Genomic DNA, 15,949 nt, shown 5'->3' on the forward strand with positions numbered 1-15,949 from the left:
TTCTCCCATTCTTTCGGTTGCCTTTTAGTTTTGCTGATTGTTTCCTTCGCTCTGCAGAAGCTTTTTATTTTGATGAGGTCCCAATAGTTCATTTTTGCTTTTGTTTCCCTTGCTTCTGGAGATGTGTTGAATAAAAAGTTGCTGCGGCCAAAGTCAAAGAGGTTTTTGCCTGCTTTCCCCTCAAGGATTTTGATGGCTTCCTGTCTTACATTGAGGTCTTTCATCCATTTTGAGTTTATTTTTGTGTATGGGGGTAAGAAAGTGGTCCAGGCTCATTCTTCTGCATGTTGCTGTACAGTTTTCCCAGCACTATTTGCTGAAGAGACTGTCTTTATTCCATTGGATATTCTTTCCTGCTTTGTCAAAGATTAGTTGGCCATATGTTTGTGGGTCTGTTTCCGGGTTCTCTATTCTGTTCCATCGATCTGAGTGTCTGTTTTTGTGCCAGTACCATAGTGTCTTGATGATTACAGCTTTGTAATACAGCTTGAAGTCCGGGATTGTGATGCCTCCTGCTTTGGTTTTCTTTTTCAAGATTGCTTTGGGTATTTGGGGTCTTTTCTGATTCCATACAAATTTTAGGATTGTTTGTTCTAACTCTGTGAAGAATGCTGGTGCTATTTTGATAGGTATTGTATTGAATATATAGATTGCTTTGGATAGTATTGACATTTTAACAATATTTGTTCTTCCTATCCAGGAGCATGGAATATTTTCCTTTTTTGTGTGTGTCTTCTTCAATTTCTTCCATAAGCTTTCTATCATTTTCAGTGTATAGATTTTTAACTTCTTTGGTTAGATTTATTCCTAGGTGTTTTACGGTTTTTGGTGCTATTGTAAATGGAATCAATTCCTTAATTTCTCTTTCTGTTGCTTCACTGTTGGTGTATAGGAATGCAATCAATCTCTGTGTATTGATTTTATATCCTGCATCTTTGCTGAATTCATGGATCAGTTCTAGCAGTTTTTTGGTGGAATCTTTTGGGTTTTCTATATCAAGTATGTCATCTGTGAAGAGTGAAAGTTTGACCTCCTCTTGGCCAATCTGGATGCCTTTTATTTCTTTGTGTTGTCTGCTGAGGCTAAGACTTCCAATACTATGTTGAATAACAGTGGTGAGAGTGGACATCCCTGTTATGTTCCTGACCTTAGGGGGGGAGCTCTCAGTTTTTCCCCATTGGGGATGATATTAGCGGTGGATCTTTCATATATGGCTTTTATGATCTTGAGGTATGATCCTTCTATTCCTACTTTCTTGAAGGTTTTTTATCAAGAAAGGATGCTATATTTGGTCAAATGCTTTCTCTGCGCCTATTGAAAGGATTATATGGTTTTTGTCCCTTCCTTTCTTGATGTGATGAATCACATTGATTGTTTTGTGGATATTGAACCAGCCCTGCACCCCAGGTATAAATCCCACTTGGTCGTGATGAATAATTTTTTTGATGTATTGTTGGATCTGGTTGGCTAATATCTTGTTGAGGATTTTTGCATCCATGTTCATCAAGGAAATTGGTCTATAGCTCTCCTTTTTAGTGGGATCTTTGGTTTTGGAGTCAAGGTAATGCTGGCTTCACAGAAAGAGTTTGGAAGTTTTCCTTCCATTTCTATTTTTTTGGAACAGTTTCAAGAGAATAGGTGTTAACTCTTCCTTAAATGTTTGGTAGAATTCCCCTGTAAAGCCATCTGGCCCTGGACTCTTGTTTTTTTTGGAGATTTTTGACTACTAATTCGATTTCTTTACTGGTTATGGGTACATAACTTATTTTTCTGTGGTCTTTAACAAATTCACTGATTCACTCAACAAGAACTAAGCCACCATGTGCTTTGTGCTAACGTGAACCTCCAGAGGTAATCAAGATAGAATAGATAACATCATTTTATATTCAACTGTGAGAAACAAACAATGAGAAAAGATAGTGTCAGAGATTGGTAAGTGCTGTGAATGCTGTAACACCAGTAGTAGAGATTTAGTAGAGTGGTGAGGAGGTGAGGCAGGGCAAAGTCACTTTGGACAGGGAAGGCCTTTACTGTTGATGCAATGTTTAAATTTTTTTGAATGTTTATTTTATTTTTGAGAGAGACAGAGACAGAGCGTGAGCAGGGGAGGGGCAGAGAGAGAGAGGAAGACACAGAATCTGAAGCAGGTTCCAGGCTCTGAGGTGTCAGCACAGAGCCCGACGCGGGGCTCGAGCTCACTCACAAACTGTGAGATCATGACCTGAGCCGAAGTTGGATGCTTAACTGACTGAGCCACCCAAGTGCTCCTGCTAATGCAATGTTTAAACAGGGAACCACAACTGCAAAGACCCGAATAGAAGGTAGCAAAGGTGTCTAGATGTCTGAGACCCCATTAGCATTAACAAAATAGACATAAGCCTTCTAAGCCTATAGAACTACAAGGACATTTAGTATCATGCAGTAGTTTGCAAGTTTTACGATTCTTTTAAAAAAGTTAAAACTAGAAATAATTTGTTTCCTATCCATGAATATTTAAATAAGTTTCACAGCTCAGTCATATATCAACACTTCTGATATGGTATTTAAGTAAAAACAATTATTACAGCATGATACTGAAATAGAATCACTGAAAATAAATAATAAGGAATCCTTAAGGTATTTACTGAATGACACTGGTAAAACTCAACCTTTTCCTAACATATGTACCAACCATTTAGAAAAGACAACAGGCTGTAAATATATTCTTGGGAACAGGTGTTATGGAATAAAGCAAGCAGGCATAGGCAGGGATCAAAAAAGCAGGTGATTCTGAACAGTGAAATAATATTACGGTAGGACATTAAACATCTGTATCATATTTCAGCACATGTGTTAACACTCCAACTTTTCTTGAAGCTATAATGTATTTTCTTGGGAACGGATATAAATAGTGGATCTCTTCCTTTCAGTCAGAAAAGAAATAATCTAAAGTACATTTACAGAGAGGCAAGCTCCATCAGTCATGCCAGTTATCAGCTATATCCCAGATGGTCATCTAGGGGCATTTAAAGACCATTCTCTACGTCATTGTCCAATCTCCTGAGTAGACAATATGGCTAGCACAATGATGAGAATTACAAGGAGGGAAATAAAATGCTGAAAATACCGCCCTGTCTTTGTTCATAAACCGTGGTGCAGTGGTACCTCCTTTGTTGGCAGTCCTAATTGCTACAGCCCAGAAGATACCAAAAGGAGGTATAGAAAGAATAGTGGAACTAAATTAGTGGTCAAGGACCAAACAGGCAGTCTGTAGGGATATGGAAAAAAACTGATTCAGATCCTCTAATCCAGAAACACAAAGGTTGAGAAAAGCTTAGGAGATAAAGGTTTGTGTATGATAATGAGAATGATTTTTCAAACCTAAAAATTCAGAGCCATGAAGCAACACTGAAGAATAAAAGAGGTTGTATGAAGACAATTTCTTTCATTTTTTATTTGATTTTATTTTTTTTAACGTTTTATTTATTTTTGAGACAGTGAGAGACAGAGCATGAACAGGGGAGGGTTCATGAAAGGGAGACACAGAATCCGAAACAGGCTCCAGGCTCTGAGCGGTCAGCACAGAGCCCAACGCGGGGCTCGAACTCACGGACCGAGAGATCATGACGTGAGCCGAAGTCGGCCGCCTAACCGACTGAGCCACCCAGGCGCCCCGAAGACAATTTCTTTTAATGACAGTTTTATGGAAATGTGTGAAACATGTTATCCATGAGGTGGGACAAAATGAAAACGAGAAAACACACACCATAAAACATTTGATAAGTCACAGAACCTAAAACCTAAGTTTGAATCCTGATTTACTACGTATTAGCCGTGCAACCGTGGACAAGTTTCTTAACCTCTCTGTGTCTCAGTTCCTCACCCAGGAAACGGTTGTTGTGAGGATGAAATGAATAAAGAACAGTGCTTGCCACATAGCAAGTGCTTTAAACACTTTAGCCGTAAGTCTGTGTGCAAAAAAAGAGTTGATTACTCTCCTGCTTATAAGGATAGCCCTTGGCTGGCATCTGGGAACTTGGATTTCCAGAAGTTTCTCACCAACATCAACTCCTAAGGGTGGATCGCTGTGCTTAAAACAACGTGTGCAACAATATGGTTTAGGTTGAACACATGCTTTCCTTCTGGGATTCTGGAATTTTGGTACACGCCAGGTAGAGACTGTTTGCATAATCATCCCAATAAAACTCCCGGATGCTGAGCCTTGAATGAGCCTCCCAGGTTGGCAACACCTGACGCACGTGGTCACAACTTGCCGTCAGGAGAATTAAGCATGTCTGGTGTGACTTCACTGAGAGAGGGCCCTTGAAAGCTTGCACCTGGTCTCCCCTGGACTACACCCCACGTGCCTCTCCCTTTGCTAATTTTGCTTTGTATCCTTTTCCTGTTACAAATTGTAGCCGTAAATAAATTACATGCTGAGCTCTTCCAGTGAATCATCCAACCTGGTGGTGGCGGCCTTGGAGACCCACCAGCAGTCAAACATAATTATTTTATACTTAAGGTAAGTATAGTAAAAATGCATGTTAATAAATCTTGAAGACAAGTTCAAGAAAAGTGGTTTTTAGATATAATACCTTGATGAAAACAGAAAACGTTGTACTGTTTCTCTCATAAATAATAGATGAAATTAAAAAGTTGAAAGTCAGTGGCATGTTCATTAAATTATGTCACTATTTCCTGACAATATGCTTTCACATCACATGAAAGTAAGTAATTAGCTTACGCCTTCTTTTTTTTTAAGTTTTTTAAAATTTTATTTATTGGGGAGGGGCATAAAAAGAGGGAGAAAGAGAATCTGAAGCAGGCTCCATACTCAGGGTGGAGCCCGACGTGAGGCTCGATCTCATGAACCATGAAATCATGACCTGAGACAGAATCAAGAGTTGGACACTTAACTGACTGAGCCACCCAGGTGGCCCTAGCTTACACCTTCTAAATGATATTCAAAAGAGGAACCATCGTGGTGAGAAATACTTAGGTATATCCTTTAGGTAGCGACAGAACACAGAACACAACTGAAATGCCAGAACCACCAAACTAGAAATGCGTTACTAATTTTATATATTTTCTACATCTCTTACAAATAAGCTGTTAGTCTTCTCCAACACTTAGTAAACCCAATGCTCTGCCCAATAAATCAATATCTGGAAAAGAGAATTTACAAAAAAAAAAGTTTGAGAGAAAAAGTATTTAATAATTTATGTGAGTTTCTGTTTCAGGATAGTCCGATCAATTCCCCCACTTAAAAAAAAAATGCTGCATAAGAACTAAAACAAAACTACCTTAAAGGCACTGAGTTTAAAAGATGGTGGGGCCAGGCCACATGCTTGGGGTAGCTCAAACCCAAAGTGGTTAGTGGAAATTCCCCCAACCACTTTTGCCCTGAGGGTGAGGGTCCATATCTGCACCTGGGCTTTGGTTTGGTGGCTTCATAGGAGAAGAGACCAGGAGTAAAGACCCAGGGCTTGCCCACCATGGATTATCTCACAGGGTAACTTCCTCACATTAGCTGATACCCATAGGGCTACATGGAAGTTGCCCTGAATAAAGTAGCAAGAAAAAAATGAAAGGAAAAGTGATAACCCGTATCCGAGAGGTCTTATGGATGTTGACTGACCCTCATGCAGACTGGCACTTTGGATCTAAGCATACCTTGAGTGGTACAGAAATTTCAGTCTGAAAACTTGTTTTAACGTGGTCCTGTACTAATAGTGTGTACGCGCGCATGCACACACACACACACCTTAAGTAAAATATTAACAAACTGAATCTAACTACGTAGAAAGAAAGATAATAGCATGACCAAATAGGGTTTAAACTAAAATACAGGTATGTCATTCACCACATTAACACATTAAAGTAAAAACCAATTATCATCATCTCAATAGATACAGGAAAGGCATGTTATAAAACTTAATGCCCATTCTTGCTAAAAACTCTATGTACTAGACTAGGTGGCAACTTCCTTAATCTGACACAGGATCTAATTATAAAACTCTATAGCTATGATCAAATTAAGTGATAAGATGTTGAAGTCTTTCCCTCTGAGTTTGGGAACAAGACACTATCACTACTGGAAGTATTCATCTTAGTGCGTAAGTCAAGAAAAAGAAATTAAAGACATAAGAATTGGAAAGAAAGAAAATGGTTACTATCTTCCACTGATAGTATTATCTTCATAAAAATACCCATAAAAATCTACAAATTCAACAAGATATCAATATACAAAAATCAAGTATGTTTCTATTTGTTTTTACAAGTAATTTTAAAACGATTTTCAAAAGCTACCATTTGAATAGTAACAAAAACTATAAAATACTGTATGATGAACTTCAAAACTGCTAAGGAACTAGACTTTGTTCTCACCACAAAATGGAAATGATCATCGTGTGACATGATATAAATGTAAGCTAATGCTACTGTGGTAATCATATTGTAAGACATAAATGTATCAAATCAGCACACTGTAGGAGTTAAATTTATACAATGTTGTATGTCAATTATATCTCAATAAAGTATGTAGGACTCAATCCAACACAAGAAAAAAATCTATTTGTAATACAGATTAGTGATGAAAAACACAAATTCTGTACTAAGCACCTTGGCTCAGATCCTGCCTCTGCCATTTACTAGCTGTTTGATCATAGGTGAGTCAATTGACCACTACGTGCCTCAGTTTCCTGTGTAAAATATCTCCTGTTACTAGGACCTACCTCATAAGGTTGTTGTGAATACTGAATACAAAATAATAGAATAAGGCCTGGAAATTAGAAAACCTTATAAAACTGAAAAATATAATGATTATGACGGTGATAGTGGTGGTATGATGGTATAGGCAATTAGAAAACTTTTTGGAAAGGTTTTAAAAAAATAATTAAATGGAAAATACACCATATTCATGGATAGGAAGACGATGTTAGTAAGATATTAATTCTCTAGAAGTTGAAAAATTGATTTGTAGACTCAATGAAATGCTAATTAAAATATGAACAGGGTCTTTTTTTTTTTTTTTTTTTTTTTTTTTTTTTGGCTCTTCACAAGCCAGCTCTAGAATTTATATGGAAAAGCAGAGAACGGGATATAATCAACACACTGCTGAAGAAGAAAAGTAAAGAGGGACACTTGCCCTACTAATATTAAGATTTTATGAAGACATCGCAGAATTGGTGTTTGGTGACCAATCGAACAGAACAGAAAACACAGGAACAGAGGCAGTGTGGCAGAGATGTACAGAAAAAAGGGCACAGTCAAAAAAAAAAAAAAGCTTAAAATAATGGTCAACCATATGGAAAAAGTTCCAACACACCACGCAATACTCAAAAATCTACTCTAAAGTATGAAGGACTTAATTTTCAAGAGCAAAACTTTAGCTCTTATGAAGAAAATATGGGTGCCTCTCTGACCTTGAAATAAGAGTTTCTTAAAAAAGACACAATCACCCTACTACAAAAAAGATTCATAAATTCAACCAAATTAATTCATGTTTCAAAAGATATCTGAAGATAGTGAAAAGATAAGCCACAAAATGGGAGAATGTATCTGTTAAAATGACAAAATATTTGTACTGAGAACATCTATAAAGAGCATGGTCAAATCAATAAAAAATACAGCTGAAAAAGAGGTACAAACCATGGACAGATATGTCACAGAAGAGACCAATAAACATGAAGACATATGTTAGATGATCCACTATTAATATAATTATAAAATCAAGCCCACAGCAAGATACTATACCCACTCCATTGGAGAAGATTAAAAAGTCTAATAATACCAAGTGCTGGAGAGGGTGCAGGTCAACAGATTCTCTCATACATTGATGAGACTGCAAATTAATGGGATGATTTGGAAATATCATTTGGCATTATAAAACGCTGGCACTATCTAAGTAAACATTGGCATACCTCATAACCCAGGGATTCTACTCCTAAGAGAATCACTTGCACATGGGCATGAGGAATTATGGTACAAGACTGTCCATAAAGGGAGCACCAGGGTGGCTCAGTCAGTTGAGTGTCCGTCTCTTGATTTTGGCTCAGGTCATGATCCCAGGGTCATGGGATTAAGCCCTACATTAGGCTTTGTGCTGAGCATCTCTCTCTCCCTGTGCCCCTCCTCCCTACTCACGCTCTTTCTCTAAAATAAAATTAAAAATAAAAAAGACTGTCCATACAGTGTTACTAGTAATAGTAAAAACAGGCAAATCTAGGGGGAAAAACAAAATGCCCATCCATAGAAGAATAGATAAATTACGGTAAATTCATACAATGGACCGGTACACACATTTAAAATGAGTGAATTCTAATTCCACACAAAACAGGGATAAATATTAGAAACATATCACTGAGTGAAAAAAGCGTGTCACTAAAGACTACATACATTTGACACCTTTTTTATATAGTTTTAAAATGAGAAAGTTTAAACGTTAGGGAAATACATATGGGTGTGTATGTGTATATACATATATGTATTTGTGTGTGTGTGTGTGTGTGTGTGTGTGTGTAGTGGGTCCTATGGGAGGAAAGCAGGGAAACAGAATGGAGGGGAACCTAGGTAAATGGGAGTTAACGGTAGTATTTTAGTTCTTGGATTGAATGTGCTCATTGTATTATTAAACACACTAACTTAAATAAAAGATAGCTATTCATGGAAAAAGTATATTAAAAAAATAAGTACCTACATTTACAAATTTACATCTTATTACATCAGATTCAAACTATTACATCATAGGCTTAATGTACGCAAACTGTTGATACGCCATTTTGGAATAATTTATCTTCACACTTCACTTATTTACACAACCTGTTGGAAAGACTAGCAAGTAAACACCCGTAGAAAATAAGGAAGGAAAAGAGTACACACTACTTCCATAAGGCTAATTTAATGAAGTATGATAAACAGTTCCTTCAGTGTTGAGAAACAAAAAAGATGCCAGCAATGAAAAGCAAAATGCACCGAAACCTATCAGTCAAGGAAATGTAGCTGTAAAAATACACATCAACACGATAAAAATAGAGAATAAAGCTATAATTTTATAATCCATTTGCATAGACAGAATGTTTTATGTCTTCTCAAAATTCATATATTGAAACCTAATCCCCAATGTGACGGTATTTGGGGGGGGGTGCTTCTCGGGGATGCTTAGGTTATGAGGGTGGAGCCTTCATTCTGGGATTAGCGCCCTTATATAAGGGACCCCAGAGAACTCCTTTGCCTCTTCTACTATGTGAGGATACAGCAAGAAGGCAGCTGCCTATGAACCAGGAAGCAAGTTCTCACCAGACCCCAGAACTGTCAGCCCCTAGATCTTAGACTTTTCGGCCTCTGGAACTGTAAGAAATAAATATCCGTTGCTTAAGCCTTCCCCTATCCCCACCCCCCACCCCGTCCGTAGTCTTCTGTTAGAGCAGCCTGAATGGACAAAGACACCATTGCAATGGGGAGCCCGCTGCACCAGGGCTGACAGACCTGAGTCCCAACCTTGACCTATGTCTGCTTAGATGTGTGACCTTGGATGGGTCATTTAACCTCACATGTGTAAAATAAGAGACTGTACCAAGTTTTAGGGATCTTTCCATTGGTGAAAGTCTGTGACCCTTTAAGAAACCACCCTTACAAAGAATTAAGAAAATCATGATGCAATTTCCTTATCTAAGTAGCATGATATGTAATTTAGTACTTGAGTGCCTTTGGATGACAACAATGTCTACAGGCTCTGAGGAGAGAATAAAAGCATTAATACAGCATTAGTACAGCATTACCATCGGGTTAGTTAAAATGGAAAAGGTTTGTTACACATAGACAGTTTCCAAGTGGTCGATGAATTTGCTTTTTGATAGATCAGAGGTGTTTTGTGGTATACAGCCTTTCATGTAATTACACTAGTGGAGGCAAAAAATGAGAATTTAGGCCTTATGATTTAAACGTTAAGCCTTAAATTCTATAATGTAAAGGAATTTGATAAGTAAGGTCAGTCTTGCAGAGATTCTCCATCTTTATATTTCCATGCAGAGGAACCTCTTTTGGAGTAATATTCCCAGCCTCTCCCCTTGTCCTCACCCATTCCTCCTAGAGACTTACCTAATTGGCGTACCTCCTCCTTTTCTCTGTAAGAGCCACCTGACTGTGGGGGCATGCGCAGTGCTCTGCTCCCCAGTGCCAGAGCGGCAGGCTTTCATGTGGGGTGCCTGTGTCTGAGGGGAAACCTATTTAATTCTGGCTGCAATCCAGCACATCCACCCCTTCAACAGAGCCATCCCACAGATAGTGCTGACATTTTTAGCTACTACTCGTAACACTTGCATTTCTTTCCCGATTTACTCTGGATGGCAAAAGAGGGTGCTAGGCTACTGTGCCCCTCCAGCCCCAACAGAATACTTTGCAGCAGAAAAAGAAAATGAACGATACGTGTATATTAACGTAAGTAGGTCTCAAAAATATAACGATTAGAGAAAAAGCAATCTGAGTTTATGTAAGGCTTACAAGTAAATAAAACAATACTATATATTACCTAAAACACATAAATCTGTGTCATAAAATATAAAGGCACACGTGAGTGAGCTTAAAAATTCAGGATAGTGATTATCTCTGGGGCAGAGGAAGGGAAAGGCCAGCAGACAGGGCTCCCCAGGGTGGTTTCAACCACATTTGAAATGGAATGTTTTGTTTCTTATATGCACTTTTTTTTCTGCCTCGATGATTTTACATATACGTGACACACACTGACATACCACATGTACATCTACAAGAGAATGAGGGGTGGAGCTGAAAAAACTATGCCCTGTCACAGGGAGGCCTGGTCAGCTCCTTTCCAGAACCCCTGGAACAAAGTCAGTGAAAAGAGACATTGCCCATGCCTGGACATAAGACACTAAATGTAGCACTGGCTTCTACAGTTTTATTTTAAACGGGGAAAATCCATGAAACCACAGAATGAGAGTCAGAAAGAATAAAGCCAAGCAATCATCCAAGGAATGGAGTTACTAGCAGCAAACCATGGAAACTTCTAGAACTTACCTTTGCCAGAAGGAACCCTAAATTGTTGCCTTTGATAACAAAATCTTTTTATTAATTATCTCTGAAGGAAGACTCAGTAAGTGTTCTTAGTAATGCATTTCAATGTCTTATAAATCACTAGAAAGTTTAATTCAGTGGACATTGTAAGTCAGTATATCGTGACTAAGATGGTCTGAAGACACACAGAAAGGAGATGGGCTGTATTGTTTCCTGATCCCCTAGTCTAACTCGGACACCCTGAATCATAAGCATAATAGAACAGAGTCTACAAATCTGTGTTGCTTCATTTAAAAGTGCACATATTTTTTAAGCTTTCATGTATTGTATTTACTTGTTAATTTTTTTTAAATGTTTATTTATTTTTGAGAGACAGAGACACAGAGCACAAGTCCGGGAGGGGCAGAGTGAGAGGGAGACACAGAATCCGAAGCAGGCTCCAGGCTCTGAGCTGTCGGCACAGAACCCAATGTGGGGCTCGAACCCACAAACCATGAGATCATGACCTGAGCCAAAGTTGGACGCTTAACCAACTGAGCCACCCAGGTGCCCCTAAATTGTTAATTTTTTAAATAAAGTTTATTTATTTTGAAAGAGAGTGTGCCCTCACACGAATGGGTGAGAGCCAGACAGAGAGGGAGAGAGAAGGGGAGAAAGATACCCAAGCAGGCGTCACGCTGTCAGTGCAGAGCCTGATGCAAAGCTCGATCTCACGAACCGTGAGGTCATGACCTGAGCTGAAATCAAGAGTCGACGTTTAACTGACTGAGCCACCCAATGCCCCTAAATTGCTAATTTTTAACAAGTTCCTTCCTCAAGGAGAAAAATAATTCAAGTGATAAACCCTTTGGGGACTGATGCCCATGCAGGTCTCAAAATCATTTTTTCAAGTCTTGTGTCTCCAATGAAGAGGAACAAATGAAGACTACATTAACATTACAAATCACTGACATTTAGATTAGGTGTCTGGTCCTTCAAATCATTTTACAATTTGTAACCTAAGGATAAAAAAGACGTTATAAAAGGTAGCTGACCACGGACTGAAATGATCGATACAATCCAGGAAAGTTGCCTTCCAGGGAGGGTCTATCACATTTTCTGCCACGTTCATCCGTAACAGCCCAGGAGATTTAGTCCCTTGTGCCCAGCATGAACTCTGGACATCCACTGAACTGAACTTCACTGACAACTAGAAACTAATGTGGGGAGATGGTGGGATACAAGAAAGGATACTATGGCCCACTGCTGTGACTTTGTATACTGGAAATGCTCAGAAAACCTACACTTCCTGAGGACCCTTAATGTCCTTCTTTAACCTTTCATCTCTCTCTTTACAAGGTTTATAACCTTAGAGAAGGTTACAAAAATAAGTAATAGTAATACCATATACACAATACGATAGGATATATAATAACATACAGAACGTGATATGATATAGTAAAATATAGTAACTGCATGATATAACATCCTGTGGAGGGGCATCCATGTGTCATTGTGTGTCATTGTGCCCCCATCTACTTTTCGAGTCTCGCCCCCAATCCTGCTCTTACTCACTGCAATCCAGCCACTCTGGTTGTCTTTTACTTTCCCTATCCTGCCAAGTTTACACCCGCTTCAGAGCCTTTTCAATTTTTTTTAACTTTTATTTTTGAGAGACAGAGACAGAGAGTGAGCGGGGTGGGGCAGAGAGAGAGGGAGACAGAATCCGAAGCAGGCTCCAGGCTCTGAGCTGTCAGCGCAGAGCCCGACGTGGGGCTCGAACCCACGAACTACAAGATCATGACCCTAGCAGAAGTCAGACGCTTGTCTGAGCTGTCAGCGCAGAGCCCGACGTGGGGCTCGAACCCACGAACTACAAGATCATGACCCTAGCAGAAGTCAGACGCTTAACTGACTGAGCCCCCCAGGCGTCCCTAGAGCCTTTTTAAATGCTCTTCCGGTTTCTGGGTGGTTCTCCTCCCAGTCAGCTTTTCATCACTTCCGTCTCATTCAAAGGTTACCCTTCAAAAAGGCCTTCCCTAGCCTCCCCGTCTAAAACTACCCACCTCCCCCTCAGTCATTCTCTCCAGTATTATTTTACCTTCCTCATAGCATGTTATCCGTATCTGAGGTTAACTCGTTTACTCAGTTACTGTCGGTCGTCTTACAACTAAACTCAATTCCTTGAGAGCAGGGACCTTGTTTGCTTTGCTCACAGCTCTCCCCGCAAGCACCCTGAAAGGGACTAGGTGCACAGTAGGTACTAAAAAACTGTTTCCTAAATGGATGAACGAATCCCTCCATTTTAAGGCTTTGAAGCATGTAACAAATGCATTCCCTGTTTTATCAAATTCACGGTCTTGAATACTGGGTTTACTGGAAAATGGGGGAGGGGAGAAGAAAATGGACGCCTTCCGATACAGACGAGCGAGAGCCGATGCCACAGAGAACAGCACGGAAATGAATGCCGTTATTTAATTTACATATTTTAATCACATTCATCTGATCCATTAAAAACTAAAAATAAATCCTTTCACTATTTTTACACTAGGCACTAATTTAATTATATTCTGTGACTACAGCTATCACATTACGTATTTTCTATCCAAATTACCTTGTACTTTGCTAGCGATGATAGGAGCTATCTCCGTATGTCGCAGGTATTCTTGTAGTCTGAGAAATCGCATGAGGCAAAACGCAATATGAACATATTACTGAATAAAATGCTTATAAATGAGATCCCTTCTCTCGGCCAGAAAAAGGAGACACAACACATTAGGTCAGTCATTAGGAGTCAAAGCCCCGCAAACAGTGCTGTCTGCGTTATGCATGAATCTGGAAGTCCTCCACATCCACCAGAATTTGAATTACTGTGCTTTACCAAATACACATTTAAAGGAGAAAACTATCCCTTAAGAAACAAATTCAAGAATCGTTGAAACACAGTTTTACTGGCGCAGTTTCAGAATCTATCGTGAGGTATTTTGTCTAAGTTAAATTTAAAACTCCTCATTTTTCAAGCTGACCTGTTACAACTAATAGGTTTTAAAATGATGAACAGCCACAGAACCGTAAAAAATATTCCACTTTCATAAAACCAAAGATCATTCTGTCTGAAATGAAGTTTCATTTTTAAAACTTCATGCATTTGAAAAAAAAATCACATACTCCTGGAAGAAATGGTCATTTTCCGTGAAAGAAAATGTTAGTGGGATTCAACGGCGGCACAAAAGTAAAATGTACATTGTCAAACAAAGGCTGTTTTGCTATTTGGCAAATACAGGCCTTGTTTCCACAGAATGGGCAGGAGAGAAGGGAGGGGAAATTCCAGGTGTTTGCACACCAAGAACACAAGCGCTTTTTTTTTTTAACTGAGCCTTGTGAAAATATTAGCATTTTTAAAATCAATGTTAGCTTTGGATTACATTTAGGAAATTATAGAGACAACACAGAATTGTAGTATTAGAGTGTGTAAACAATCATAATTTATTACCTACTTTTAAGACCCTTTCTATAGAAATGCAGAACTTTATTTTTTTTTTAATTTTTTTTAACGTTTATTTATTTTTGAGACAGAGAGAGACAGAGCATGAACGGGGGAGGGGCAGAGAGAGAGGGAGACACAGAATCGGAAGCTGGCTCCAGGCTCTGAGCCATCAGCCCAGAGCCCGACGCGGGGCTCGAACTCACGGACCACGAGATCGTGACCTGAGCTGAAGTCGGACGCTTAACCGACTAAGCCACCCAGGCGCCCCGAGGTGCAGAACTTTAAAACGCACTGTCATTAAAGAAGCTTCTCAAACCACCTCTGTGTGCACACAGTGGGACGAAACCTCAGTGGCTGATGGAGCTAAAGGCATGGCTTCCGAAGGGATCCTTGGAGAGGGGGATTCCCAATGTGACCCTCAGGTTTTGGTGGTTTGCTACTTTTTGCCACAACCTTTGGTCAAATTAAGTCACAAAGTCAGCTCAGACTCAGACGGTGGAGGAAAACTCCACCTCTTGATGGGAGGAGCCATGGTACTCTGCAAAGGAGGGTGCCCACAGGGAAGGGGTGGAGGGAGTTGTTACCGCCATCTTTGCAAACAACCGAACGCCTCATGAATGCTTGTGCTCCTTTTCCAGTGAACTGGGTTTGTGAATAATAAGGTTTGGGGCATTAATGGGAGAGTTCGTGACTCAATGAATTACCATACAGTTACCATAAAAGCTGCTGTCCTCATACATGCACGTGGGGCCTGGAAACGTGCACTTCCGGGCACACAGCAATGTTCCAGATGTTCATGAGGGGTCCTAAGCACCACTGGGGGAGAGAGGCAGATCACAGGCAGGAGGAGCCGTATGGCATGCAAGGCAGGTGGCATGTGCTCAGTGCACAATGAGATAAAGAAGTACCATCACGAACACTGAGAAGAGGGGACAGTCACTGAGGAACGGACACATCAGGTCACACAACAGAGGAGGGAACCCAACCTCGCCGGAAGGGCTCACAGAGAAGGATGCAGAGGAAGGGACATCCCAGAAAGGAGTCATGCGCATCATGAGTGAAGGTCCTAGCTCATCAGGAGAGAAGTTAGAAGAACCTGAGGAGAGGGGGCAGAGGGTGACTTTAGCACGCACCCTTATAAGTGGGGCCTAGATACTTACCACACCAACGTCATGGGAAGAGGGGTTGACAGCAGAAAGACACTGCATGAGCAAAGGGACCAGTGGCTGAACAAATGAAGAGCCAGGGCAGAAAAGGAAAGATCAATGCTGACTGCACAAGTGAAGCTGGGAAAATCATGGTGTCACTGACAGAAATAGAAAGGAAGAGCCGACTTGAGGATAAGGATAATGGCTCTCACTTTAAATATGATGAACAGAGGGTGACAACAAGCAACTTAGAGCATTGCCAGCTATTCATTAACCGTGTGGCTTTGGGAACATTATTTAACCTCTCTAAGCTCAGTTTTCTTAT

The 15,949-nt window shown here is 39.9% G+C and overlaps 1 protein-coding gene across 7 annotated transcripts in view; it reads right to left on the minus strand.

Moving 5' to 3' along the window:
* Positions 1–15,949, minus strand: part of EFCAB11 (EF-hand calcium binding domain 11) — a 158,634-nt gene that overhangs the window by 90,620 nt on the left and 52,065 nt on the right. Inside the window, exon 6 of one of the 7 annotated variants that reach the window (XM_045060364.1) lies at positions 14,680–15,124. The exons of the other annotated variants lie outside the window; for them this stretch is intronic. Coding sequence (XP_044916299.1) covers positions 15,088–15,124 — 37 coding nt within the window. The 3' untranslated portion in view covers positions 14,680–15,087. Of the gene's footprint in view, positions 1–14,679; positions 15,125–15,949 lie in introns of those variants that run through there. 7 annotated transcript variants of the gene reach the window in all.

This window comes from Felis catus, chromosome B3 (assembly GCF_018350175.1).
Source record: "Felis catus isolate Fca126 chromosome B3, F.catus_Fca126_mat1.0, whole genome shotgun sequence".
Lineage (NCBI taxonomy): Eukaryota > Metazoa > Chordata > Mammalia > Carnivora > Felidae > Felis > Felis catus.